The sequence below is a fragment of the Canis lupus genome, chromosome 27, assembly GCF_048164855.1.
Source record: "Canis lupus baileyi chromosome 27, mCanLup2.hap1, whole genome shotgun sequence".
NCBI classification, from domain to species: Eukaryota; Metazoa; Chordata; class Mammalia; order Carnivora; family Canidae; genus Canis; species Canis lupus.
In genome coordinates this window covers 17,979,178-18,005,947 of record NC_132864.1, presented here as the reverse complement: position 1 = coordinate 18,005,947, position 26,770 = coordinate 17,979,178, and the positions used below count along the sequence as shown (strand labels likewise).

Sequence of the window (26,770 nt, the reverse complement as noted above, 5' to 3'; positions counted from 1 at the left end):
AGAAAGGGTCCCCCCAACCCCTGCTTCAGTGGGTTTAGTGTTTCAAAATAAAGTGAGGTCACGTAGGAAGCTTTTCCTTATCCTTTCTGGAAGACATAAGAAGAGGGAGTCAGGCCGATGGACAGACATACCATACCCGTTCAAAGAAAGATCAGGGATCTAAGGGAGGAACAGAGAAAGGCCACAGTGTCGTGGTTTTCACACTGGTTTGGAAATTCATGCCACGGAAATTGTTTTTATTTTATTTTATTTTATTTTATTTTATTTTATTTTATTTTTTAAGATTTTATTTATTTATTCATGAAAGACACACACACACACACACACACGCACAGAGGCAGAGACATAGGCAGAGGGAGAAGCAGGCTCCCCATGGGAGTCCGATGTGGGACTTGATCCCAGGACCCCGAGATCACGACCTGAGCCAAAGGCAGATGCTCAACCACTGAGCCACCCAGGTGCCCCTGGAGACTGTTTTTAGAAAGCGGGTTTCCCAGTCTAACTTTGCATGCGTTAGGAAAGAAATATACCGTTACCGTCAGGTGTGCACCCTCTACCCCACTCATATGCATTTCTGCATTTATAATCAGTTTACTTCATGACCACAGATGAGCAAGATGCTTTTTGTGGCTAAAAGAACCAAGTTCTTAAGTTATTTTTGTTAAAAAATAACAATTGGCTTTACGTGGCAGCATTTTTTAAATCGGAGCTGGATTGAGTCCACCATCAAGTGGAAAAGTTGACAACAGGTATCCTATAAAGCTTGTGTGTGGGGTGGGAGGTTGTCAACCTGTTTGTGGCCCTGGGTTCAGAATGCCAAGCTTGAATTGCCATGGTGATCGGGCTCTTGGGCTGCTCTGACTGCTGGTCATCACTGAGGGATTTTAGCCTCTGACAGAGTCTCACTTCCATCCTCCTGCTGGTGAGGGGTGGGCCACCCCATTGCAGCTTGCAAACCAAGGGTTTCCCCATCCCTTACGTCATCCCTCCTTCCCACAAGGTCAAGAGCAGATGGGATACAGGATTTAAGGTGTTGTAAATCGCCTCCTCTTGTGTAACTGGTCACCAGGTCCTGTTGTTTCTGCCTTCCTAAAATATGTCTGAATTCACCTCCTTTCTCCTACCAGGCTGTCTATTCCAGCTGCCACCATTGCTACCGGCCATGGCCTTCTAAATTATTTAGACCTTTCCAGGACATTCTCTAGGCAGCTGCCAAAGACATCTTTGTAAAACACAAATCAGATGAGGTTACTCACAGTGTAAGACGCACCCTCAGTATAAGGTCCAGACTCCCCCGGTGGGCCATGCCCTTCCCATCTGATCCAGCCACTCCCCCTGGCTTTGGAAGTGGATGGGATAAATGATAGACGTGGAGGAGAGACAGGTGGGGGAGTGCAGGTGTCTGAGATCTTAAATATCAGTGACCCCGGGGACTCTCCCTTGAAGTTATAAACATAGCCGGTTAGATATTTAGAAGGATGACTTTACTTTGGTCTGAACTGGCTGTCCAGATCATCTCCCCTGTTCATGCAGATTGGTTGGGGTTGTCTAGGTGTCCTCTTTGAGTAGGCACTTGCAGTAAAAGGCAGGAGAGGGTGGCAGGGGGCCAGTAGGCTCTCAGTAATTGGCCTATTGTGTCAAAACTCACAACCTAAGAACCACATGTCTTTGTGGCCACATTAGGAGTTGTGCTGGGGACTCAGAAGGCAGAACTAACCACTGGCCAGCCTGGGAGGGTGGACAGGGTCATCTGCCCAGTTTTGTGTACACGGCCCCTGAGGAGGAGACAGAGTGAGGCCTGTACAGTGGCTCCAACAGGAGGCTTGGGGACTCAGACAAACCCGGGCTCAATCCTTGCTCTGCATGTATCAGCGTGTCACCTCACGGAACCTCAGTCTTTTCATCTGTAAAATGGGCATAAATTATAGCCTCCACTTTCCAGGGTTCTTGTAAGAATTACGTGAGAAAATATCTATGAGGTGCCTGGTTCCTAGTCCATGCTTGATGCAACATATCAGATTTGGGGGAAGACTCCCCATTACTCCCAGTCTTGCCCTTGTTCAGCATTTATTCTGGGCTGTGGTCCCAGCTCCCAGTGACAAGTGGGGAAGATGGCTGTCCGGAGTCGGCCGTGATAACAGCCAGGCCGGAACGGCAGGCTCCCTGTTCATCTTGTAATCCTGTTTCCTGTCCCCCACACACCCGGTGACAGCTGGCCCGCGGGGGGGCGGGGGGAGGGAAGCCGGAGGAATGACATTTCCTTTAATTGCAACAGTTGGAAGAAGGGGAGAGGGCTGGACACTGACTCGAGGTTAGCCCATATAAATAACGTCTGGATGAGCTGGGCAAATGTCTGGGCACTCACCCTTCTATCTCTCCGTGCCTTGCTCTCTGTGTTCGGAAAATGCTGACAGTGTCTTAGTTATTTTCCAACATTCATTTATGGTCTCCAGTTACAGAAGCAAGAACCGCTTATTATAAAAATGAGCGAGCTGTGGAAAAAGCATAAAGAAGATACAAGTATTTTTAAAATCCTGTCTCTAGCTGACTGATTTAGAATATGTGCCAAGGTTATTCTGAAAGGTTAATCTGCGGTTTAAAAAAAAAAAACATGTTGCCCTAAACAACCAGTATTTCCCAAATGGCAGGACCTCTACTCTGGTGACAGATGGGATGATTTTAGAAGGTGTACAGACATGGGCACATCAGGCTGATTTTATAGATATTATTGCTTGGAATGAGGCTAAGTTCTAAAGAAGGAAGGAGGGAGGGGGTAGGGGAAGAGGGGAGAACGAGAACTAAGGCTGATTATTTAAGGGAAAATATTAATTTTTAAGAAGTTTTTATTTATTCATGAGAGACACACACAGAGAGGCAGAGACACAGGCAGAGGGAGAAGCAGGCTCCCTGTGAGCCCGATGCGGGACTTGATCCCTGGACTGGGATCACACCCTGAGCCGAAGGCAGACGCTCAACCGTTGAGCCATCCAGGTGTCCTGGGAAAATATTAAATAAGAGTAGAAGTGGTGTAAAGGTTTGGTGAGCTTGTCAAGGCGATCTACAGATGACAGAGATTTGGGAAATAACTCTGGGTGCTCATCCTAACAAGAAAGGTGTGGGAGCTTTCCTCTTCTTTGAAATAACCTATGTCTTGGTTTTCCATAGAGCATCGCTTTCTTTGAATTTATTTCAGCCTTTTTAAGATGTGTCCAGGAAAGTTGTGACCTTCCAAAGAGCCAAGGGTGCTGGGGCCCAAGGCCAGGGTCGTTGGGGGCGGGGAGTGGGGATGATGGGGGAGGTCAGATGGGGGAGGGAGGGCAGGAGAAGGTGGGAGGTGGACCTTGTGGGAAGAGTGGGATTTGCATGTGCTGGGGAAGAAAGGTTTTCTGGGTTGGATCAGGGTAGACATGGGCAGGGATTGACAAGTCTTGGGGTATGGAGTAGGGGTCTGAAGCTCTCTGAAAGCCCACTGGGGTGGCACAGGGACGTGGTGGTACCCGGGGGACAGCTGCTCCGAGAAGCATGGCATTCTAGAGACAGAAGGGAACTACAGGAGGCAGCGTCTCTTCCAGTTTTGTGGGAGGAGAAACTGAGGACTGTAGATTCATTTATTTCTCCAGTGTTTGACCTGTCAATTCGTTATTCACGTAACATGTATTAAGTGCTTGTGCTATGGCAGGTCTTGAGGATGCAGAGGTGAATCAGCACCCCGAGGAGCAGGGTCCACTGGTGGAAAGCTCCGGGGCTGGGCTCCCCAACACCACTGAGCCTCTACTTCCTCATCTATAAAATGGGGGATAATTCGAGACCCCGCCTCCAGGGTTGTTGTGTGGGAATGAGGTAATATGTGTGTCCCGATTACCATTGCTACAGAACAGGATTATTCCCAGGCTTCACTGGGCCTGGCTGTGCCTGGGCTGCAAGCTCTGCCATCCGCTCTGTGTCTGTGACTGTAAATCCAGGACAGCCAGAGTCCTAGAGACCGCTTATCCTGTGCCTCTATGGCCCGCTAAAGGGACCAGGGAGTGCAGGCAACCCAGTCCTTCAGAAGGTGCTCAGAGACCGTCAGGGCACCCTGAATCTCATCCAGGTGCAATCTACTCGCCCTTGCTCAGGGATGCTTATTCGGGTCCTACTGATGGTAAAAAGACCAGGCATTGCTTGTCACCACTGTCTGCAGGGTTAAGCAAGAGGTAACAGGGAAGCACTTTCATTTTGTCCATGATCTGTGGGTCAGGAATTTGGAAAGGGCTCCTCTGGGTCATTCTTGCCTGCAGCCAGGCGCTGGCTGGGGTGGCAGGTAGCTGATGGCACCAGGCTGGACTTCCCGGATGGCACACTGTCATAATCCTGCAGTCGATGCTGGCTTTTGGCTGGGACCTCAGCTAGGCTGTCCCCCTGGAGCATGTGCATGCGGCCTACCCAGCGTGGTGGGCTCAGGGGAGTCAGACTCCTTCCGTGGCTGCTGGCTGCCCCTGAGGAGAAATAGGAGGAAGACTGAGACTCTGTCCTGTCCCTTCTGCTGCGTTCTCTTGGTTGATTGGAACTCACTAAGGTGGGCCCTGATCCAAGACTCAAGGATCCCTCCTCTAGATGGAAGGAGAGTCAGAGAATGTGTTTCCATGTTTTGTTTTGTTTTTTTAAAGATTCTATTTATTTATTCGTGAGACACAGAGAGAGAGGAGGAGACACAGGCAGAGGGAGAAAGAAACAGGCTGATTATTTAAGGGAAAATAATCCCGGGATTGTGCCCTTAGCTGAAGGTAGATGCTCGGCCGCTGAGCCACTCAGGTGCCCCAAGTCCCAATGTTTTAATGCCACCCCAAGAGGCATGGCAGTGCTTGGCACAGCATCTGGCCCAGACTGATGCTGGCTTAACGTTAGGTGTTGAGACAGGGTCCGAGCCCTTGGGAAGCCAGCAGCCAGGTTGACATGCCCAAGGCCGCACAACTAGTCAGGGTGCAGAGGCCTGGCTGTGAGCTTGGTTTCTCCAGGTTGGAGAAAATCCCCCTTCCGCCCCACCAGGCTGTCACTTGTCCTCCTGCAACAATATGCAAACCCCAGAATAGGGGCAGGCAGGCAGCGGAAGAGGGGCAGAAGGCATGCTTTAGCTTGCACAGAGTGGCCATGAGCGAGGCCCGGTCGTCCTGGCATACACAGCATTTATGCAGCAGCACTGGGGCCTTGTCAACTCAGCCAGCCAGGACTGTGCTGGCTTCAGAGCCTGTCCTACCTCAGCCTTTTCCTGGGCTGCCCACACATTGTGGCGGGGAGTGGTCTCCAGAGCCAGGATACCTTAAACTTCTGCTTTGAGTGGCCTGGATTTTGAGCCCCCAACCAGACAGCAGGTAGGAAGGCCCAGGATGTTCCAGATTGACCGGCAAGGTGGTTTTTGTCTGTCCCAGGCCTCAGCCGTTTCCACCTGCTCACGTTGGAAACTGACCGTTCTCACCTGCCTCTGAGTTATTTTTACTCACCTCCATCTTCTTCCTCAAGGGCCAGGCTTCTTATTCAGGATCCCTTTGGAAAATCCAATGAAAGCCAGGGACCTCTGAAAGACTCATGATACAGAATTAGAAAAAAATTTCCAACAATTTTAAGGGATTCAGGAGTCTGGGGCCCCTAAAAGGTTAAAAGCCTTTCACTGGTACCTTCCTTCCTCCAGCCTTGGCTTCCTGATTTTAAATTAATGTTCAGCTCCTTAACCTCAAATGGTCACTTTCAAACGGTTTACCACTCTTGTATTCCCATACTTGTGGTTAAAGGTAATCGGAATGCCCGGTTAATGAGGAGTGATTTCCAAGACAACATTCTGGAGATGGCATTAACTTCCTGCTTCTTGCTGTACTTTTGGCTAGCCACACGGCTTCCCCTGGAGAAGTGTGAATTTATCGAAAACAAGAGGGAGTTGTGTTTGGGAAGCCAAGCCAGCCTAAGTTGTGAAATTGAGGTTTGTCCCAAGGGGTCCCATGTAGGCTCATGGTTGTCCATTGAGGATGCTCAGAACAGCTCCTTCCGACCTTTCCCCGTTCATCTGCAGCACTGTCCTCACCCTCTCCTCCTCCACCCCCTGCCCCAGCATACCTGCTCTTTAGGGTCAGGGTCTGTGGACAAATTACTCATTCACATTTAAGCCGTGTTTCTCAGACTTTTGGCAGGCATCAAAATTACTTGATGGAGCTTGTTAAGAAAAGCAGATTTCTGGGTTTTATCCTCAGAGGTTCTGAATCGGTGCTCTGGGGAGGGTTCAGAAACTGCCCTTTGACAGGTTTTCTGATGGAGAGGTCCCCTGCTTGCACCTGGGTAATCCCTTGGCTCTGCAGAACGAGGAAGGGCATTCAGGTAAATGTGTGAAACAGATCTGGAAATAGATCCCATGTGCCGGACTATTTTATAAAAAATAACTCTTTGCTCTAAGTGCTCAACTTTGGCTGAACATGAGAAGTACCTGCAGTGCTCCCCCAATGTTTTATTATGAAAAATGCAAGAAAACATAAAAAATATGGGAGAATTGTACAGTAAGTACCCCATACCCACTTACTTCTTATGTTCTGCAGTTAATATTTTGCTATATATTTGTGCTATCATCCATCCATCCACCCACCAATCCAGCCATCCACCAGTCTATCCTTCCATCTGCTGACCCATTCATCCATTTGTCTGTCCATCCGCTGAGACATTCACCAATCTATCCATCCATCCATCTTATTTTTGTTTATGCATTTCATACTGAGTAGCAGACATAAGTACATTCTAGTCCTCTGTACTTCTGCATGCATGTCATTAAGATTCAATTTTTGCTCACTAATCTCTGTTTTGGATAAAATTACATAGAGTAAAATGCACAAATCTTAAGTGTACCATTCACTTTTTGACAAATGCACATTCCTATGAAACCCAAGCCCTGGTCATAATATAGAACACTCACTCCAGACATTTTCTTCATGCTCCACCCCAGTGAATTCCTGCCTCTACCTCCCCACCAGAAGCAATCAGTGTTTCAACTTTTTTCTTTTCTTTTTTTTTTTTCACTGTAAGTTAGTTTCATCTGTTACAGAATTTTGTGTAAATGGATTTTTACAGTGAGGACTCTTTTGTATAAAGCTTCTTTCTCCTGGGGAGTTTTTTTTTTTTAATTTTTTTTTTTATTTATTTATGATAGTCACAGAGAGAGAGAGAGAGGCAGAGACACAGGCAGAGGGAGAAGCAGGCTCCATGCACCGGGAGCCTGATGTGGGATTCGATCCCGGGTCTCCAGGATCGCGCCCTGGGCCAAAGGCAGGCACCAAACCGCTGCGCCACCCAGGGATCCCACTCTCTCCTGGGGAGTTTTAAAAACTCCTCAAGTCCAGGCTGAGCATCAGACTTTGGAGATGAGAGTGGGCTTAGGAGTCAGTATTTTTTTCTTTTCAAAGATTTTATTTTTTTATTTATTTGAGGGGTGGGGAGGAGCAGAGAAAGAGGGACAAACAGGCTTCCTGCTGAGCACAGAGTCTGACATGGGGCTTGATCCCATGGCCCTGAGATCATGACCTGAGCTCAAATCAAGAGTCGGGTGCTCAACTCACTGAGCTATTTGGGCTCCTCAGTATTTTTTTCCTTTGCTGAAATTTTTTTCTCTATTTAGTTGAAGTATAATTAACAGACAACGTTATATTAGTTTCAGGGGTACAGTATAATGATTCAACAATTCTATATGTTGCTCAGTGCCCATCAAAAATACTTGTACTCTTAATCCCTTAAACAGAAGTTTGGATGTTTTCTTTAATTCCCCAGATGAACGCACTATGCAGCCAAGCTTGAAACCCCTGTCTCTACTGGTCCCCACTCTAAGCCGCCCTATATCTCAACTACCTCATCTCAGTAATGTTCTCACATTAGAAGCTTGTTTCCCTGGGGACCCATTCCCTCAGAGGTATTTGTGTTTAGGGGGAGAGACAGGTTTTTATATTAGTAGCACACATGTCGTTGAGCATTCCTGCAGAAGTGGTGACTTTCTTATGACTTTGCCAACGTCATCATTTGAACCTAAGGTCATCAGGAGCTCCTTGACTTCCTTTTGCACGACCAAGGAGCCCCCAGGTGGTTCCCCCCAGAACCAAGCCTCAAGACAATCTCCTTCAGGATAGGAAGCCACTTGAGAAAAGTCTGGGCCCTTCCAGTCTTCTGGCTTCCAGAAAGACCCAGGCCCAACCTCAGAAAGTCCTCTCCACCTTTCCATCCTTCCTCCAAAATCATTAAACCAATCAAACAAATAAACTACTACAACAAAGACAGGGTTAAACTTGTTAAAATTGCTAGTTTGAGAAGCCAGAACCAAAATGTCAAGCTCTTGAGTTGAGCACAAGCTACCCGGCAGCACTCGTTGACGTCCTGTTGGCCTGAGTCACTCCGGAGTTTCGTTTGCACTGACCATTCCTGTCTGTAGCTTCACATTCTAGTCCCCTCTTTGGGGGCTCACAGCTAGGACATGTCACATGGGCCTCGTGATTACCATTCCGTGAGTGAAGAGGCTGAGAAAGAGGCTGACCTTGTCAGTGGTCCATGCAACCAGCCAGGACTTCCTCCGTGATTCTAGAGCTGCTCTGTGGTGTTGCTCAAAAGCTGTTTGGGAACCACAGGCCTCCTTTGAGTAGATGAAACGAGGATGGACCTCTCCCTAGAAAAATTGACAAGTTCTAAATATCTGATATTTGGGCGGGGTTCATAGGCCGTTCAGAGCCCTTGCAAGGTTAGAATTTCTTTTGCAGAATGTAATCACGTGTGACTCATAAGTTGGTATATATCGCACTGTGTGACCCAAATATATGCTAAACCTTTCCACACATCGTGTTATTTTACAATCCCAAGAGGCAGCAGGTCTTCTTAGTTCCATTTTATAGACAGAAGACTGAGGCTCAGAGAAAGAGGTAACCTAGCTGGCTCCACAGGGGCCAGGTTTGGGGCCAGGTACGGGAGCGAGGCACATCCATGCATCCTGACTGCAGAGCCCCTGCTCCACATGACCACCTTGATATTAAATTACCTAGAGTCTTAACAAGGGAGCCCCCAGTTCTCCAACCAGAGCTGCCATAAGCGGTGAGTGCTCGAGGCCGGAGAGGGAGGCACCTTTGAATTTCATGGGGCCTCTCAAGTCCTACGACCCTGGTGGGATCCGTGGTGGGGAAGGTGTGCGACCTGTCTGTGGGTCCTATTCTCACCCCGCCCTTCTCCAGCTTCCTGGCTGGTGTGAACTGAGTCCTGACAGTGCGATCGGAAAGCACTCAGCGGAAGTGAGAGACAGCCTTTAGGATCTGCCCTGAGCTCAGCCCTGCCCGGCTGAGCTGTCCCTGGGCCCCTGCGTGTCCCCCCGCAGGCTGGATCACAATAGTGGGGGGGGGGGGACGACGAGAAACCTGGTAAGTTGTGAGACCTCTGGCTGGATTGGGGTGCGTGGGGGGTGCTTTTTCTGAACTGTAATCGCAGATGAGCCTGCGAGCCTGAGGAAGGACTCACTCCAGGAGAACAGGGATCCTGGCATTGCCCCAGCGCCCGGCTCCGGGGGGGGGGGGGCGGGTGTTGGGGAGAAGGGCCGCCAGCGCTTGAGTGAGCAGCGCTGCGGTGGCGGGGTGGGTGGGGGGACACACAACCGCCGCCCCCCGCCCCCCGCAGCACCCCAGCGCCCCTGCCACCTGCTCCCGTGAAAAGACCAATTCAGTGGGCCGCAGTGGAAAACGTTCTCGGGGGCGTTCGTTAGCTGGCGGCGGGCTACGGATGCAGTTTGGCCGCGGGTTTCAGTGTTCCCTTGTAATGTTTTACAACCCAGACCCGGCGACAATGGCGTCATTCACTGCACTCGCTCACGTGGAACAGAACGTGAGGGGGCCCGAGCCGGGGAGGAGCTGGTGCGCGGGCTCCGACACCCGGGGCCAGCCGAGGTGCTGCGGCGGCGGGGGGGCGGGTGGCAGTTAGCATGGGCGAGGATGCGGCCACAGCTCGGTGACACCCGAGAGCGGCGGGGTCCGACTGTTTGGTATACTAAGGGTTGCCCGAGCAGGACTGACAGATTGACCGGTAGGACTCACGTGGCCCCGAGCAGGCCCTGCCTGACCGTTAGCAGCAGGATGCCTTGTGGAACAGGGCGCTGAGTTGCCCTGTTGCCCCGTGCACCCCGTGCACCCCGTAGTTCTCTATGATCAAGTAGAAGTTCATTGGCAAGAGCTTGGGAATAGCGCCGACCCGGCGCCCAGCTCAGCTTTGTCCTCTTCTTCACTGTGTGATCTGGGAGGAGTTGCTTAACCTCTCTGAGCCTCAGTTCCTTTACCTCTAATGCATATCTCATCACACCGACGGAGTGGGGTTGTCGCCTGGATCAAAGGAGGGAAGGCGTGTACGGTGACCAGTACACGGTGGCTGGAGCATTAAGAGGCCCCCCAGGAACAATGCTGATGAGGAGCTGGAGGTGTGAGACGAGGACGAGGCTGGAAAAAAAAACAGTATTTTGTTGCCGCCCTGCTTCCGGGACACACAGACTTTTCGACCTTTCCTTGTCTTCCCTTGTGCCCTGGGTTCTTCACCAATGTGCTCAGGCTGCTGGGGAAGAGAGCGGGGTCGTATTGCCACTGATTGCATTCCCCAGGCTGGTGCAGCCAGGAGCTGGGTGCAGACCCCCTCTTCCCTCTGCCTCTGCAGTCCCCTGCCCTCACCCGCTCCGATTTTGACACCTGTCAGCTGGACGTGGGGACATTGTATGGCAGGCCCCAAATTGAGGTGTTCCTGATGGACGGAGGGGAGGATGTTTGTAGCGCCTTGGAGAAAAACAAGCTGCGAGGGACGAGTGGTTATTGGGATGATATGGCTTTCCCACTTCTGTGAGTGTTAGTAATCAAAAGCAGGATTTGGCCTTTCCAGAGAGTAATTTTGCAATTTGGCAGCGCTAGAAGGGAGAGTTCCACGGAGTCCATTGATACATTCTCTTGTAAAATCCCTCAGCCAACATTTTTTGGGAGTTGTTTTCTTTAATTAAAAAAAAAAATAACCATCCCCATTAAGAATATAAAACTAAAAGAGATTTCCCCCTTCCTGTTGGAGCTCTGGCAGCTTGGTTCTTGAACTAGGCAGACCTAAATAGAATTGCCAGCGAGATTTGACGACTTTTATAATGTTTTATTATTATTATAATTTTCCTCCTCCACCTCCTTCTCCAAGTCCTCCTCCTCCTCCTCCTCCTCCTCCTTCTTCTTCTTCTTTTTTTTTTTTTTTCCATTACGTAGCTGGAGCCGCAAAGAGAGGACCGTAAAGCTAACTTCATTCCTTTCAGACTTCTGGCCCCAGGGGGAGATTCCAAGTGGTGTGGCTGCTCAGGATGGCTCCAGCTTTGGCTCAGAGGTGGCACATGCCACAGGAGGGCTCGGCCAGGGGACCCCTGGGTGTCGTGAGGGCTCCGTAGCCTCATGGAAACTTGGCAGATGCTCCGTGTCCCCTGCCTGGCTATGCTGACGTGCTTTCACATGACAAACAAAGTCAGGGGCCAGGGTGGAGATGGGGAGGAGGAGGGGTGGGAGAAGTAGGAGAGGAGGCTTCAGCCCTAAACCCCCTGCTCTCCTAAAAGTCTATTGTGTTCTAAAAATTGAAAGAGATCACCAGGAGCCTGTCTGGTAGTAGTTAAGAGACAGTGGGGTTAGAATTCTAGTTGTGTCTCTTTCTAGCTCTGTGGCCATAGGCAAGTGGCTTAACCTCCCAGGACCTTGTTCTCCTCATCTGTAAAGTGGGGACAAAACCAGTACCTACTTCATAGGGTCACAGAAAGGATGGAAAGGGCCAATGCAGCATCCTTCACACAGTGGTTGATGTACTGCTCTTTGTATGTGACCCGATTTCAGGTGTACTCACAATACATAGAATAGTTGGTTTATGACAAAAATCACAACCAAGTTGAAGGTTTACTGATAGTGTTTCTTCTAGGCAAGAATTCTTAGCCTGTTCAGTACCATGGGCCTCTCTGGTGGCCTGGTGACACTTAAGTGTCACACTTCTCAGGCTAACGTGAGTAAACACGTAATATCAGCTGCGTAGATGGCAAAAAGTAAACCAGTTCTACGGAAACGTAGTTATCAAAATATTTTTAAATGGCCGTGTGGCCTTACGTGCACTTTATAATGCCTCAAGTAACGGGATGTAGTAGCAGGTCTGACTGTAATTCTGAAGTTGCGATAAGCATAAATGGTATCTTGAGGCATGTACAGCAGCTGCAATGGAAATGAGATGATTTGATTTCTGCTGATGACAGTCGCTAGGGCTGCTAATACAACCATGGCTTGTTGCCTACATTTGTAACAGAAAGGAATGCTAAGTTTCAATTCAAGATTAGTGAAAATAAAGACGTCATTTTAAAAATCCAAATTTAGATCTTAAGTCCACCCCACCCCCCACCCCCAGGCCCCTGAGTGAAGGCCTCCCAATTTAAGGAGACAGGCTTTACGGAACTATTTCCTCCTGAGAAATTCTGTGGGCTGGAAGCATGAGTCATTTTGTAAAGGCATAACAGTACTTTCTCCCAAGTGCCAGGTATTTTCTAGGGCATATTGTGGGATCTTTTCAACAGTCTCGTGAGGCTCAGAGAGATTAAGTGCCTCATCCAAGGCCACACAGCATTAGATGGCAGATCTTTTAGAGAACACGTATCTTCCTGAATCTGACACCTTCATTCTTTCCACTACACCCAGATTCTTAAATATCAAAGTAGTAATTAAGAGTCCAGTGGGTTATTCAGGTTTAGGAAGATATCAGGGGGCTTGGGGCAGAATGCTATGGTCTCACCATTCCATCTCTGTGCTTTGCTCATTTCATAGATGGGGAAACGAAGGCTCAGCTAGGCTACGTGCCTTATCTAAGCTCACAGAGTTAGCAAGGACATTGGGCTGGGTGTGCTACAGGCCTGGGGGAGGTGGTGGAGGACTCATTCTGGGGGTTTTACGAAGACTGCACATTTCCTGAGAAGTAGCAGCTTTCCTACATTTTACAGATAACAGGATCAGATCCAAATCCTGTTCTACCCCTCCTGACCCCCACCCCCCCACCTGCAAGTAGTCTTCTTGGGAGAGGTACAGGGCAGCTTTGAATGTCTTCATCTTCGTCTCTGTTTTGCTTTTCATCCAAGCAGGGCTTCTGCTTTGGCTTTCCGACGTGCACAAAATAGCAAGTGTCCTAAAAGGTTTTCCATATCCCCACCTCCTGAGGGAAGTAAGTTAGATGATGTTCAGTGTGTCCTAGTACCTCTAGTCACCTTGCATGGCTTTTTGCATCCATGTGCGTTCAGTCTCCTCATTCTTTTTGAAGCCTGTGTAGTATTTCCTTCTGAGCTCTGTCAGAATTTACTGAGCCATTATCGAGGGCATTTACACTGTTCCTTGTTTTTTTCCCAGGCACAGACAGTGCTGCAGAGAAATGCCTCCTGCTTAGGTCTTTGCACGCTGATCTGAAAAACTTCTCAGGAAAGTTATTAGTAATCAGATTGCCAGATCTACATGATTGTACATTTTTAAGAAAACAGATGCTATCTGGTTGCCTTCCAGAATGGAGGTGCTGGATCACCCCTCCACCAGCCTGCACACTGTGACTCTCCTGTCCACAATGTCCTCTCCTCACCCCAAATGTTGGCAGTTTCCCCTGCATGGATGCACACATGTTCTGGGTCGGACCATTCTCTTCTCACACGTGTGTGCAGAAACTTCTCTCAATTCTCCCTTTTATCTTAGTGCCACCCCTCCTCCCTGCTCCTCTGCAGACTCTCACTCTGACCTTCCTCATCCATCTGGCTTCCTGTGGAGCTTCTGGTGCTGCTGAGCACACCTCCTTCCTCCTTCCTTCCCAGGAGAGGTTTCCACACTCTTGGGAGGAAGAGCATAGGAATACCTGGTAGGAGAGCTGAAGGGGCGCATCCCAAGAGTGTGAGAAACCAGATTTGGGGCACTTGGGGATGATGCTATTCATAGGATGTCAGTGGATTTTATTCTTCTTGGTTCACTGTGTGACAGTGGAGGCTCCAAAGAGCACACAGTCTGTAAGTGTTGGAGATGGGACCCGAATCTGTGTCTGCCTAATCTTAGATCCCATGCTCCATTCTCTGTTTCCATTGTCCTGACTCTTCTTTCTCCCTTCCTTTTTCTCTTTCCCTCTCTTTCTGTCTCCTACTCCCTCAAAACAATGACAGTAATGATGATGGTTGACATTTGTTGAGCACTCGCTATGTTCAGGCTTTCACACATATTAATTTCGTTTCTTCTCTCAGCAACCGTTTGAACTGGGGATTTTTACTAGCCCTGTTTCACAGATGGGAAAACCAAGGCACAGAGGAGAAGTTAAATATTATGTCAGCGATGACAAGTACAGCAGCTCAAAAGGAAATTCGAAGGCACAGGAAGCACACTACCCAGATTAGGGTAACCAAGAATCATACCTGACAATCCTAGGTGGTCAGCCATTTCTTTACTAATAAAGTCAATAGTCAGCCCTGTTTTAAATATGGAAACCCAGAAGTTAAGTCTAAGTAATCATGTAGCTCTTCTAGCTTTTAAATTAGGGGATTCAAAGACATATACATTAGGTTGAAATATTTCAAAATGCCATGTGAAGAGGGGTTCCTCACTGGGGATGCTCATTTAACTTTCCGCATACATATAGAACTATTCATAAACCTACTTGCCTAAAGTATAAGGCATGAAAAGTTAGTGCCTGAATATATATGTCTGTGGCATTTGATGCACTTGGGTATAATTGAATCACTGTGCTCATCAAAGATTCCTTTGTTTCTTATTCTGTGACATGTCTCTGGTGGATTTTCTGACCCTGTGGTTCAGCCAGTGGGGGAATCTATATCAGGGCACTGATCAATGTTATTTCCCATCTTCTCTCTTTCAGTAAAGAATATCCCGTGGTTCCCAGGAGCACAGTAAGACAAAAAGTAGCCTCCAATCACAGTCCTTTCAGCAGTGAGCCTCGAGCTCTCTCTGCCTCATCCAACTTGGGGTCCCAGTACCAGTGTGAGAATGGTGTGTCTGGCCCCTCCCAGGACCTTCTGCCCCCGCCCAACCCGTACCCACTGCCCCAGGAGCACGGTCAGATTTACCATTGCACCAAGAGGAAAGGTGAGTGTGATTACCCCTACCCAACTTGCCTTTCTGTTTTTCCTTCCTTTCCTTAGGGGAAAAATGTACACATAACTATATTTATTTATTTAAAAAATGTAAGCAATATAAAAATACACAGAGATTGTAAGAAATTCAAACCATATAAGTAAAACTGAAGGATCTCTCTTGACATGTCTCCTCCAGTTCTGGCTCCTTCCTTGGGGAAAACTTATTTGAATCATCCAGTCATATTTAATTCATTTGCACACATGCACATGTGCACATGCATGTGTACAGACACACCTAAAATGGTTTTGTTTTTGTTTTAAACAGTTGATATTATACTGTCTGTATCTTGCAACTTGCATTTCTTAAGCTCAAGAATACATTGTAGATGATCATTTCATGATGCTAGAGGTACTTCTTGCTTTTTAGCTAAGAGAAAATATGGCCTCAAAAGGATGGAATGGGGTTTATTCTTCCACTCCCACAAGTGGACATGGTGGCTGCTTCTAGCATTTCTGGTTGTATCACAAGTCATGCTGCCGGGAGCCTTCTTGTAGTTGGATGTGCTTTGATTTATGTGCTAGGGTTTCTCTTGGGTGGGTGGATTCTGACCTCTTCTTTCCTGTGCATTTTGTCTTTAAATTTAGCTTAAATCCTGGACACATCATTGGTTTTTTTTGTTTTGTCTTTTTTTTTTGCCAAATGAGAAATGGGTGACTTTTCCTAAGTCATCTGAATCTAGGACTGTAATACAAAGGAAGTTTCTGGTGGCACATTTTTTTAGCTAGAATCAAAGTGGGTGTGGTTGAGTTCAGCTTAATAGAGCAGTCGCTTGTGTGAGTGGCAGACAGGCATGGTGGGGACAGCGTGGGCGATAGGGCCAGAGTACACAGTCTCAACTCTGCCACCAGCTTCTTTGTGTGACCTCATCCAGGTGTCCTGGCCTCTCTGTGCCTTAGTTTCTCACTTTGTAAATGATGCTTGAGTTCCTGAGAGTACCTGATGCTCGGTTAGTGCCCAGCAAGTGTTAGCTTTGATTGTGTGAATGGCAGGTATAGCTCCAGGAAGGGTATCCATAGAGGAAGAGGAGGGAAAGGCTGCTTATCTGGGTGAAGTTTCAAGAAAGCAGATGTGGGGGGCAGGAACCATGTACAATGGAGATGAGTCCTACCTTTGCCATTTGAAAATTTTTATGATTAGGGGGAAGATACTTAACTGCTCTAAGCCTTATTTTTTTTCTAATCTGTAGATTTGGTCTCATGATGGGACCTGTCCATAGGGTTGGTGTGGAGATGTCAGGAAATTGTGCTTGTCAGGAAATATTGAGCACAGGGTTGACCCAATAAGTAGTCACTGGTTTGCTCCAGTAAGCCCAAATCTTAATCTTAAGAGTGGCCTGTCATACCTCATACTCAGTGGCCACCTCGATGCCTTTGGAAGTCCAAAAGCCAGTGTCTGGAACTTCATCATTGTCGTCATCGTCTTCTCCTTCTTTTTCTTCTTTTTAAAATTAACTCATTGACAAAAACTGGATGCTTTGGCAGCTTTCTCTGAGCTGAGGTTACTTGAGGAAAGGAGCACAGTTTGACTATTTGACATTTACCGATCTCGCGTTTCGAAGGAGAGAGTGTCGTTGGTTCAAGCCTGGGGCTGGGTAGCTGACCTGGGTGAGGCTGAGTTTCCAGACTTAACCTGAAGTCCATCCAAGCTCCTTGGATTTCGAAGGCCTGAACAATAATATTGCCCCAATAGGCCCCCTGGCCAGGCTCCCAGCATGTCCTCTGCCACCTGGGGTGGAGACCAGATGCCTGCAAATGTGTCTGCTTCTTTAGGCACAAGCATGGATTAAGGATGTCCCCTGGGGCACAGGTCCCTGCACAGGAATTCTGTTCCTATTGAAGGGAGCCCTTTCTAGGTTCTGGGCCACAGCCTTTTGATAACACTGTTAAGTAGGTGCTGTTATTTGCCCATTTTACAAACAGGGAAACTGAGGCTCAGACAGCATATGTGTGCTGGTGGTTCCCGGAGGCGGAATTTGAACCCATGCCTGGCCTGCAGGCTCTACTGAGCTCCAAGTCACACAGTGGACAGTCCCCGTTACTTTTGCTTATCAGCTGCAATCTCAAAATGCCATCTTTCACTAGAAATTGGTCTTCAGTCTGAGTCAAACCTACTGATGGAGAGCTCATCAGGTTTGAATTAGGGAGTTCTGTCGAATAAATTAATGCCAGGCCAAAAGAAGGGGAGGAAGAAGTTTAAAAGAATCAAGGTACTTTTAAGACTCAATATTTACTGCAGCATCCTTGTAAAGGCTTTTCTCCTGGAGGGTGGCATGGGAAGGCTTTAAACGCAAAGGGATGAACTCTTCTGATGACGTGAGCAGATGACCTGCGTGGGGCATTTGGCGGGATCCTCAGGTGAGCTCAGGGTCAATTTGAGGTGGCCACGGGGGAAGCTGAAGTTGGTGGGCTGTCTGCTGCAGGACATCACAGCAGTTGACGCTTTCTAGCACTGTGGCCACGGGCAAGCTGCCTGCTTCTCAGCCTCAACTCCCTAGTCTGCAAAGCGAGGATTACAGTACTACCTTCCCTGTAGGGTCGTAATGAGATGGAACGAGAGAGTCCATGCAACGCACCCAGAACAGGACCCAACACATCTAAGTGCTCAGTGCACCTTAGCTGGCTACTGCTGTGCACTTTGGAAGCTCACAGTCACCAGCAGGTCAGATGTTATTATATAGGATGATACAGCTGCTTTATTTAAATAGTGATCTGATGCTATGAAGGAGGTGGGCAATGTGCTGACGCATATGATGTGGGGGTATCTGGCAGGAATGGGGTTCAGGGGGATTTAAGCCCAGGTCTGAAGAGTAGGAGCTGGGTAGGAAAAGAGAGATGGGTGGGTATCCAGGCAGAGAAGAGGGTACGGGTGCAGCCACTCAGAAGGTGGAGAGCCAGCCCCCACTGGGGAGCAAACGCAGGGCCAGTATGGCTGGAGCACATTGAGGGGAAGTAGAGGCAGACGAGCTACAGAGAGAGGGAGGAGCCAGCACACTGCCAGCCCTTGGAAGCTATTTCCAGGACTTCAGTTTTTTTTTTTTTAAGATATTTATTTATGAGGAGGGGGGAGAGAGAAAGAGAGAGAGAGAGAGAGAGAGAGAAAGACAGCATATGTGTGCAAGCAGGAGGAGGAGCAGAGAGAGAGGGACAAGCAGACTCCCCATTGAGCGCACAGCCTGATGTAGGGCTTGATCCCAGGACCCTGAGACCGTGACCTGAGCCAAAGACCAAGAGTCAGACACTCAACTGACTGAGCCCCACCCAGGTACCCCAGGACTTTAGATTTTATCCTAATACCCCTGGGCAGCCATCGGAAGGGTTTCAACCTATGAGGGGTGTGACGAAGTTTCTGTTTGGAAGCAGACGCTCTGCTGTGATGGGGGAGTGGGAGAATGAGGACTGGCTCCAGAGCTCTGCTGAGAGGCTGTTGTAGGCTCTGAGGCCTGAGATGACAGTGCTTAGCCCAGGGGTGCGACCACAAGAGCTGCAGGTGTGGGTGCGATCAGGCCCCAGGGACCCACTGCAGATAACAAGGTGAAGAGTGACCCCCTCCACAGATTCAGAAATTGAGGCTTAAGGAATTTGAGTGACTTACCCGTGTCACCCGGCTAGTGAGTGGTCCTGCCTCAGGTTCACAGCATGGTCCCTGCAGCTCGGGGTGCACACTCCCTTCCCCTTTCCACAGACCTCTGCCCTCCTCACCTCCCTCCACCCCAAAAGGAGCTCCCGGGGGACAGGGAGCATTCCAGCCAGGCTCTGTCTGTCCTGCGTGCCTCCTAGACAAAAAAGCAATTCATCATCAGCCTCCATTGTAAGGTGATAAGGAATCAGCGAGGTTTCCTTCCAGTTTGGGATTCCCGTGAAGTGATAACTCCATGGGTGGCTTTCCCCCCTCCCCACCCCGCCCTGCTTTCCCCACTATCTGACTTCCCCTCATTGTCTGTCTCCTTTCCAACAAGCCCAGGAGGCAGGCCCAATGAAATGTCAAAGGGCCTGGCAGGCCAGAAGGCTCCTTGTGTTAGGACCCAGCTGTCTCCAAACTATCTCTCCCGATGGATAGAGCCAAAAGAGCCGGGAAGGTCTTTTATCAATGCCACTCAATCAAATCCAGGACCCCGGGGCCTGGGAGAGCCCTTGTCTGTCTTTCTTTCCTCCTCCCACCCTGATAACCAGCACCCCCCACCTTAAAAATGAGAGGCAACCCAAATAAAGATTTTAGCAAAGCCATACACTGCCTTGGCTGTTCGAAGGGAAGTCAGAGGTAGGAGGGGAGAAGGAAGGAGATACAGAAAAGGGGTTTGTGGGGTGTCCTTTTGTCAGTGCAGTGCGTTTTTAGAGCAATTTCACATCGTTTCCTTCACAAGATCCTCATCCCAGCCCCCTGAGCAGAGGAGGGAGGGTGCCCTCCATCTCCATTTTGCAGGGTGTAAGGGGGACTGGGAGGTTGGATTACCTTCCCAAGGTCATGTGGCTGATCTGGGATGCATTCGTGAGATAAATATTGCTTGAGCATTCACTTTGTACCTGACACTTTCCCAAGGATATGGGGTAAGGGGACAGCAAGGTGGCAAAGGTCCCTGCTCTCCTGAAACTTGTATTCTTCTCTAAGAGGCAGCTAATAAGCAAGTAGATAAATGCAATGATTTTTAGATGGTGGTTCAGTGAGGGTTGGACTGGGGTTTTTTGGTTACCCATTGAGAATCTTCCCACAATACCGATCCAGTCCTTCTCACTTTGAGCTAAGAGCTAACATTATGCAGGGAGACACACACACCATCTGTCTGCCAATCCGTCCATCCATGCATCCATCAGGTCAAGGTGATTTTCTGAACACAGTGGATTTTGCAAAAGCTGAAAGGCTAGGCTGTCAGAGCACCGTTTTGTGACTCAGAAAGCCTGAATTATAGTTCCACTTCTGACTTGCTGAAAGTCACTCAGCCAAGGAGTGGAGGTTCACCAGGATCTTTCATCCGAATGAACCCAATCAGCAAGAGAAACAACCTATTTGGGAAGACTGACGATACTTGCTTAATGGGATTAGCAATTTAAAAGCAGCCTTGTGAGTTTTTCTGCTCTGGAATCCACTTGGATACCTTCAAGCATTGGACAACATCCACAGAGCCATCTGTCCGATCTTCTGAGAGGGAAAACAGAGGAGACCTCTGTTACTTGGACAGATAAGATTTGGACACTTTATTACCCATCTCGGTTCCTGCAAGAACCTTTAAGTATTATCTCCATACATAGGCAAGAACTGAGATTGGAATATGGTGCCATGGTTTGCCCAAGGTCATGTAGCCAAGGAAAGTCAGAGATGTGACTGTGCTCTAAAACTTATGCTCTGGATTTATCATTAAAGCCACTTTATCAAGAATCAAAAGCCACTAAAAAAATGCAAGGGGCCGGAATATTTCACAGTGCTATGGGGTGATTGGTGCTGAGAATCAGGAAGAGCTTTCCTGTTGTTCAAGAGGCTTTAGTTGGGTTCAGGACAGGTGGGAGACAACTGGCCACTCTTACTACACAACTTTCTGAAACTGAGAACAGACCCATCTCATGGAAGACTTGATGTTTGACTACAGCCCATTCCCCAACTGTGGAAGGTAGACGTGACTTGGCTAGGAAAGAGGTCTTTGCTGTTGACCAGTTATCAGGCTCCCAATAGAGAAAGAAACCAAACCATTACCAAAACAAATACAGGGATTACATCCCACCCATTTATCACCACCAACCTGAAATTTGGATCCATGCTTTGGAATTTCTTTACAATGTGATGAGGTCCAAGAGGAATTTGAGAATGCTCGGGACCCGCTTTCATGAATAAGCCAGCTTTTTGCTTTTCTTAGGACTCTGCATCAGATCTTTGGGTTATTAAAGACTGGAATGTGTAATTTTACGATTTTCCAAAATGTGCTCCGGCCTTTTTCATATTATTCTTCCTTTTTTTTTTTTTTTCTGCTTGTAACAAATCTGGAAGGGGATCAGAAACTCGGGAATGGTTAGTTTGCCTTGTTTTTTTTCTCTTGCCAAGGGTACCCTGCAGCTGTACTTTTGATTATTGAAAAGGGGAACGCCCTGGTTAAATGGAAAACCCAAAGGTTATGATTCTAGCAACAATGGAAACATTCAGATTTATGGATCCGGGGGAGGAGGGTTGGAAGGAAGCATGGAGGCACGAGGGGACTGAGGGAGGAGGTGGGGAGGACAGGAAAAGTCCAGTGGAGCAATGTTTTCAAGACGCCAAAAACAAATGCCCAGTTGAAAGGTGAAAAAAAGTGGCCCCCAGCTCATCTGGATGTCTTCAAACATCTGGATGGTTGGCATGATGTAGACAAAGCACCTGGAAGAGAGACCACATTTTTTGCTTTTATTTTGGACAAATGGCTGGGCGTCCTATGGGGCCCAGATGTGTCCCAGAAAGAGTCTAGCTAAAAAAGACAGTGTGCTCAGTATGAGGTGGGTGCAGTCCCAAGCAGAGATGTGTTTTGGAGCGGCCAATTTTGTACCTACCCGTGGGGGTCACTCAGAATGTGATACTTCTGGAAGCGTCTGGTGGAACCCAAACCCAAGCTATCCTACTTGAGTTGGGGAGCTGCTTTAGAATCTTGTGCAAAACTGAAGACTCACCCTGTAGTGAATGAGTAACTTGGAGCCTTATATGCAAGGGTCACCTCCCATTCACCGAGTGTCAGCCTCCTGCCATCACTGCTGGGTGGGGGATGGGGAGGGCCCCCCACTTACTTGCACTGAGCAGGGCCATGGCTATTTATTGACCTCTCTATCCCCAGCACCTGACGCCTGTTAGGGGCTCCGGACACCTCTGTTGGATGGCTCGGTGAGTGACATTCGGTATGAGAAATCAAGAGAGCTGGAAGCAAGGTGTGGTTGGCAAAGTAAGACCTGGCTCTGATTCCCGCCTCTCTCCTTCCTAGTTCCGTGCCCTTGGGAAGGTGACTACCTCTGAGACAGGCGTGAGAGCAGGCACCTTGAGGACTTACGGTGAGACCAGGGAAAGGTCACTTAGTAGGTGCTCAATAAATAAGAACTTTGGTCTCCTCCCATGGTTTGGTTCTGTGTCCGGCCCCCAGGCCACTGACGAGGTGAAGTGCAGGAAGGCTCCAGTGTTTCCTTTTTCTTCACACTCCCCCCACCCCGATGACAGGCGTTCTTTTTTTTTATGTATATTTTTTTTATTGGAGTTCGATTTGCCAACATATAGTATAACGCCCGGTGCTTATCCCGTCAAGTGCCCCACATGTTGATTCAGAAGAGATTGGAAGACAAGGATGGCAAATTTCCGGGTTGGAAGATGAAATTGCAGCTAAGGGGGGAATCTGTGTGCAGGTTTACGTGCTGGTCAGAATTCTCAAGCATTGCTTCCCCAAAGGAAACACCTGGAGGTGTGTTAATCTAGACTAGGTCTGCCGAGAGACTAACTGGTGGTGTTACCCTTGCAGCAAGAGCTGCTCTTGATGACAGATAGCAGGAGATTTACGTGCTTGATTTATTGAATTCTTAGCTGCCAGGTGAGGTAAGTATTACTAACTCTGATTCAGACATGCTGAGAACGGGTCTCGGAGAGGGCAGATGCCCCGCTGCTGGCACACGCATGTGAAGTAGGAGAACCAGATTTTTTTAAAAAAAGATTTTATTTATTTATTCATGAGAGACACACAGAGAGAGGGGCAGAGACACAGGCAGAGGGAGAAGCAAGCTTCCTGCATGGAGCCCGATGTGGGGCTCGATCCCAGGACCCCAGGATCACAACCTGAGTTGAAGGCAGATGATCAACCACTGAGCCACCCAGGTGCCCCGAGAACCAGATTTAAACTCAGATACGTCTGCCCTTCTTAACCTGGGGTCTGGATTTTAGGGGCTCTTTGAGCTTCTCCAAAATGCGTGCAAACCTGTGTTAGGCACATGAAGTTTTCAAAACTTTGTGTTTTTGTGTGTTTTTCTAGGAGAGAGCCTAGCACTTTGGTTTGCTCACAAAGGAGGCAGTGACCCCAAAGTAGATATGGAAGACCCTCTTTCAGGGACAGAATTCTCTCCACTGCCCTAAGCTGGGGACCAACTGGTGTCTGGGGGAAGAGAAGGGACTTTTTTTCAGTAAGGAAACAGCGACCCATTAAGTGGTACCGACTCTACCAGATATTAACTGGGACTTGCTGACAGAGATTCAGGAAAGGATCCGGGGATTCGTCCGAGCTCCCATCCATCTGTGCACTTGTCCATCTGGCCTTCTGTCTATTGCACAGATATTTAGTGCATGATTTCTTGTGCCGTGGTCCTAAAGAGCAGAGACTTGTAATTAGATTACTTGAATTCTAATCTCCCTCCCCCCTGCTCCACTGTTATCAGCCATGTATGTAGGACCTCGAGTGAGTTTCTCAACCTCTTTGTGCTTCTGTTTTGTGATCTGCAAATGAGGATCATCGGAGCCCACCCCATAGGGCTGCTGTGCAGGCTGCATAGGGTACCTTCCGGAGAGTGCTTAGAACAGTACCGGACGGAGTAAATGCCATTTGTGTTTGTTCGTACTGTTATTGTGAGTGGTATTATTATTATTATTTTGGTTCCTAGGTATGTTCGGGATTCTGGAGAATATCGAGATGGGTAACACAGTGTTCCGTCTTCATGGAATGTACATGCCAGGGTGGAGGGAAGATAATAGTAATTGTTTTCTTTCTTTCTTGTTTTTTGAAGATTTTATTTATTTATTCATGAGAGACACAGAGAGAGGCAGAGAGGCAGAGACACAGGCAGAGGGAGAAGCAGGCTCCCTGCGGGGAACCCGATGTGGGACTCGATCCCAGGACTCCGGGATCACGCCCTGGGTGGAAGGCAGACGCTCAACCACTGAGCCACCCAGGTGCCCCTAGTAATTGTTTTCTGCTTATTGGGTGTGTTCCACTACCAAGGCCTGGACGAAGTGCTGAGTCTATAGGCTCCCATCTCTTTGTCCACACTTCCCTCTGTAGAACAGCATCCTATTACCCTTTCAGTGTTATAGATGAAACTGAGCCCAGAAAGGTCCAGGTCTTTGCTCTGAGTCTCCACCATTACCTCCCTGCCATTACATCTTCTGATCATAACGGAGGCCGGAGCTCAGAGTCTCCAGGACCTGGTTCTTCAGTCCTTGGGCAGTGTGTCCGCCCTTAGCGGAAGGGTGGCTGGTCCCGGCCTCACGGGTATCTCTCCTCCTGTCTTAGCAGATGAAGAGTGTTCCACTGCAGAGCATCCCTATAAGAAGCCCTACATGGAGACGTCGCCCAGCGAGGAGGACCCCTTCTACCGGGCCGGCTACCCCCAGCAGCAGGGCCTGGGCGCCTCCTACAGGACAGAGTCAGCCCAGCGGCAGGCCTGCATGTACGCCAGCTCAGCGCCGCCCAGCGAGCCGGTGCCCAGCCTGGAGGACATTAGCTGCAACACGTGGCCCAGCATGCCCTCCTACAGCAGCTGCACGGTCACCACGGTGCAGCCCATGGACAGGCTCCCCTACCAGCACTTCTCGGCTCACTTCACCTCGGGGCCCCTGGTGCCCCGGCTGGCCGGCATGGCCAACCACGGCTCCCCGCAGCTCGGAGAGGGAATGTTCCAGCACCAGAGCTCCGTGGCCCACCAGCCTGTGGTCAGGCAGTGTGGGCCTCAGACTGGCCTGCAGTCCCCCGGCAGCCTGCAGCCCTCGGAGTTCCTCTATTCTCACGGCGTGCCAAGGACCCTGTCCCCGCACCAGTACCACTCTGTGCACGGAGTGGCCATGGTGCCAGAGTGGAGCGAGAACAGCTAAAGCGAGGCCTGCTTCGTCACAGACGTGTGCCAGAGAGAGAGGAGAGAGAGAGAGAGAGTACGTGGGAGAAAGTGAAAGACAGTAGCAGAGAGAGCCCCATGGATGAGATACGGATGACATTTTTCATTACAGCCTGTTTTCACGTCTGCACTCGCGAGCCCCGGACGCTGATCTAATCAGTCGTTTGAAACCACGATTCAAAAAATGTGACTTTGTTGTGCCGTCTCAAAACTTAAAAAAACCAACCAAAAGAGATGAGCCCCCCCCCCACAACCCCTCCCTCCACAATGACCACTCTCATTGGCCAGCCATGTTCACTCACACCACCTCCAGATGTCCTCCGTGATTCCTCCTTTTGGTCTCCGGAAAACCTTGCCTTTATCGAGTGTTTTATCCTAATGGCGGAGTTGGAGCCTTCCCTGTCTTGGTGTTAATGTTGACATTGTTATATAATAAATAATAATATATTTTTTTCTTTCAATTTTCTTCATGGGACCCAGTCCCTTATTTTGGGGAGGTCTGAGGCAAGTGTGTTTAAAAATATGTACTTGTGAGTTTCCCCTCAAATATACCACCCCTGAAACCTAAATTTTGCCGCCCTGCCCTTGACTAAGAAATTACCTACCTCTGCCATGTGATGTTCCTGAAAAGGTTCCCTATGTCCCAGCTTTTGTCTGATTTTTTTCCTCCCTTGCCCATCATCACAGAGCCCAGTTCGGCCCTCTCCTTCCCAGTGGAGGCTAACTTTGCCCTGCATCTGGCCTCCTCTATCTTGGCCCTCCCATCTTCCCAGCTCTAGGTCTTTCCAGCCGTCTGTTGCTAAAACGTGGCCTATAGCTTCCCGACCGGAAAGCTTGCTTTGAAAAACTTAAAAAGCCCTGGTTTACATGCGGGCAGAACTGTGATAAGCAAGGAGCAAGCTCTGTGCTGACAAGCGTTGCAAAAAGGCCAAAATAAATATTCCTCCTGATAAAACACAAAGCCAGCCCCAAGCTTCCAAACCTCCACCACCGAGGACCCGACCCAGATGCAAAGCAAAGCCCACCGTTCCTAAAGAAGAGGCAAGACGTGCTCGCCGATTGGTTCTCTCCAAAGAAATCGCACCGACACCAGATGCTGACACAAAACTGTGGTTATTGAAAGCAGAAAACAGTATAAAAAAAATAAGCGTGTAAGTAAAACATTATTGCAGGGTTCTTCAGATGTAATATTTTACTGGTACTATTTATTTATAAATAGGAGTTCTAATTAAGTAATAACATGAAATGAATCCAGCATGGGAGCTGGCCAAGAGCTTTTAATTTTATTAATACTCAAAACCAAGTTTGCGGTTTTTTTTTTTTTCCTTTCGAATGTGCTTTGCTTTCTTGATTAAAAAAAATTTTTTTAAACTGACCCTAATAAAGAGAACAGGGTAATATGTGAGGCTAAGTATGTCCAAGTACGTGCGAGTGTGTGAGTATGTTTGTATGTGAGTGTCTTCATGCGATTATGTCTTTTTATGTTGCTAGGGGGTGGGGTGAGAAGTAAGTACTCGTTTCGTATATTTGTGTGCCAATTAATGCCTAATAAATACCATGTGCTTAAAAAGTATAAGGGACTTGAATACCAATTTTTTTTTTCCCTGTTCTTTCTGACAACTGAAGAGAGGGGAAATTAGGTGGAGGGCATAAGAAGCAGTTGTCTTGCAGGTACAATTTTAACCCCATCTTTCTTCTGCTCACCTCAGGGAGTATTTGGAATCCATACTTGAGTGTATATATTAAAGATTTTGTTTATTTTTTCATGAGAGACACACAGAGAGAGGC

General features: G+C 48.5%; 1 protein-coding gene and 1 long non-coding RNA gene across 13 annotated transcripts in view; one reads left to right on the top strand and one right to left on the bottom strand.

Annotated features, from left to right (window-relative positions):
- TBX5 (T-box transcription factor 5) overlaps positions 1-26,558 on the top strand; it is an 86,825-nt gene extending 60,267 nt beyond the window's left edge. For 8 of the 11 annotated variants that reach the window (XM_072802641.1, XM_072802640.1, XM_072802644.1 and 5 more), the window contains 2 exons: positions 14,899-15,125; positions 24,385-26,558. In XM_072802641.1, the coding sequence (XP_072658742.1) occupies positions 14,899-15,125; positions 24,385-24,962 (805 nt within the window). In that variant the 3' untranslated portion in view covers positions 24,963-26,558. The remainder of the gene's footprint in view (positions 1-14,898; positions 15,126-24,384) is intronic. The other 3 variants (XM_072802648.1, XM_072802645.1, XM_072802647.1) reach the window with 1 other exon arrangement.
- On the bottom strand, positions 4,267-9,824 carry LOC140619346 (uncharacterized). Of its 2 annotated transcripts, none has more exons than XR_012019224.1 (5): positions 9,672-9,824; positions 8,531-8,659; positions 6,085-6,317; positions 5,478-5,559; positions 4,267-4,475 (listed from the first exon to the last, which is right to left on the bottom strand). It is a non-coding gene; the product is annotated as an uncharacterized lncRNA (long non-coding RNA). The 2 variants fall into 2 exon arrangements; XR_012019223.1 differs by having other exon boundaries at positions 5,478-5,551.
- Positions 26,559-26,770: the final 212 nt, after the last annotated feature.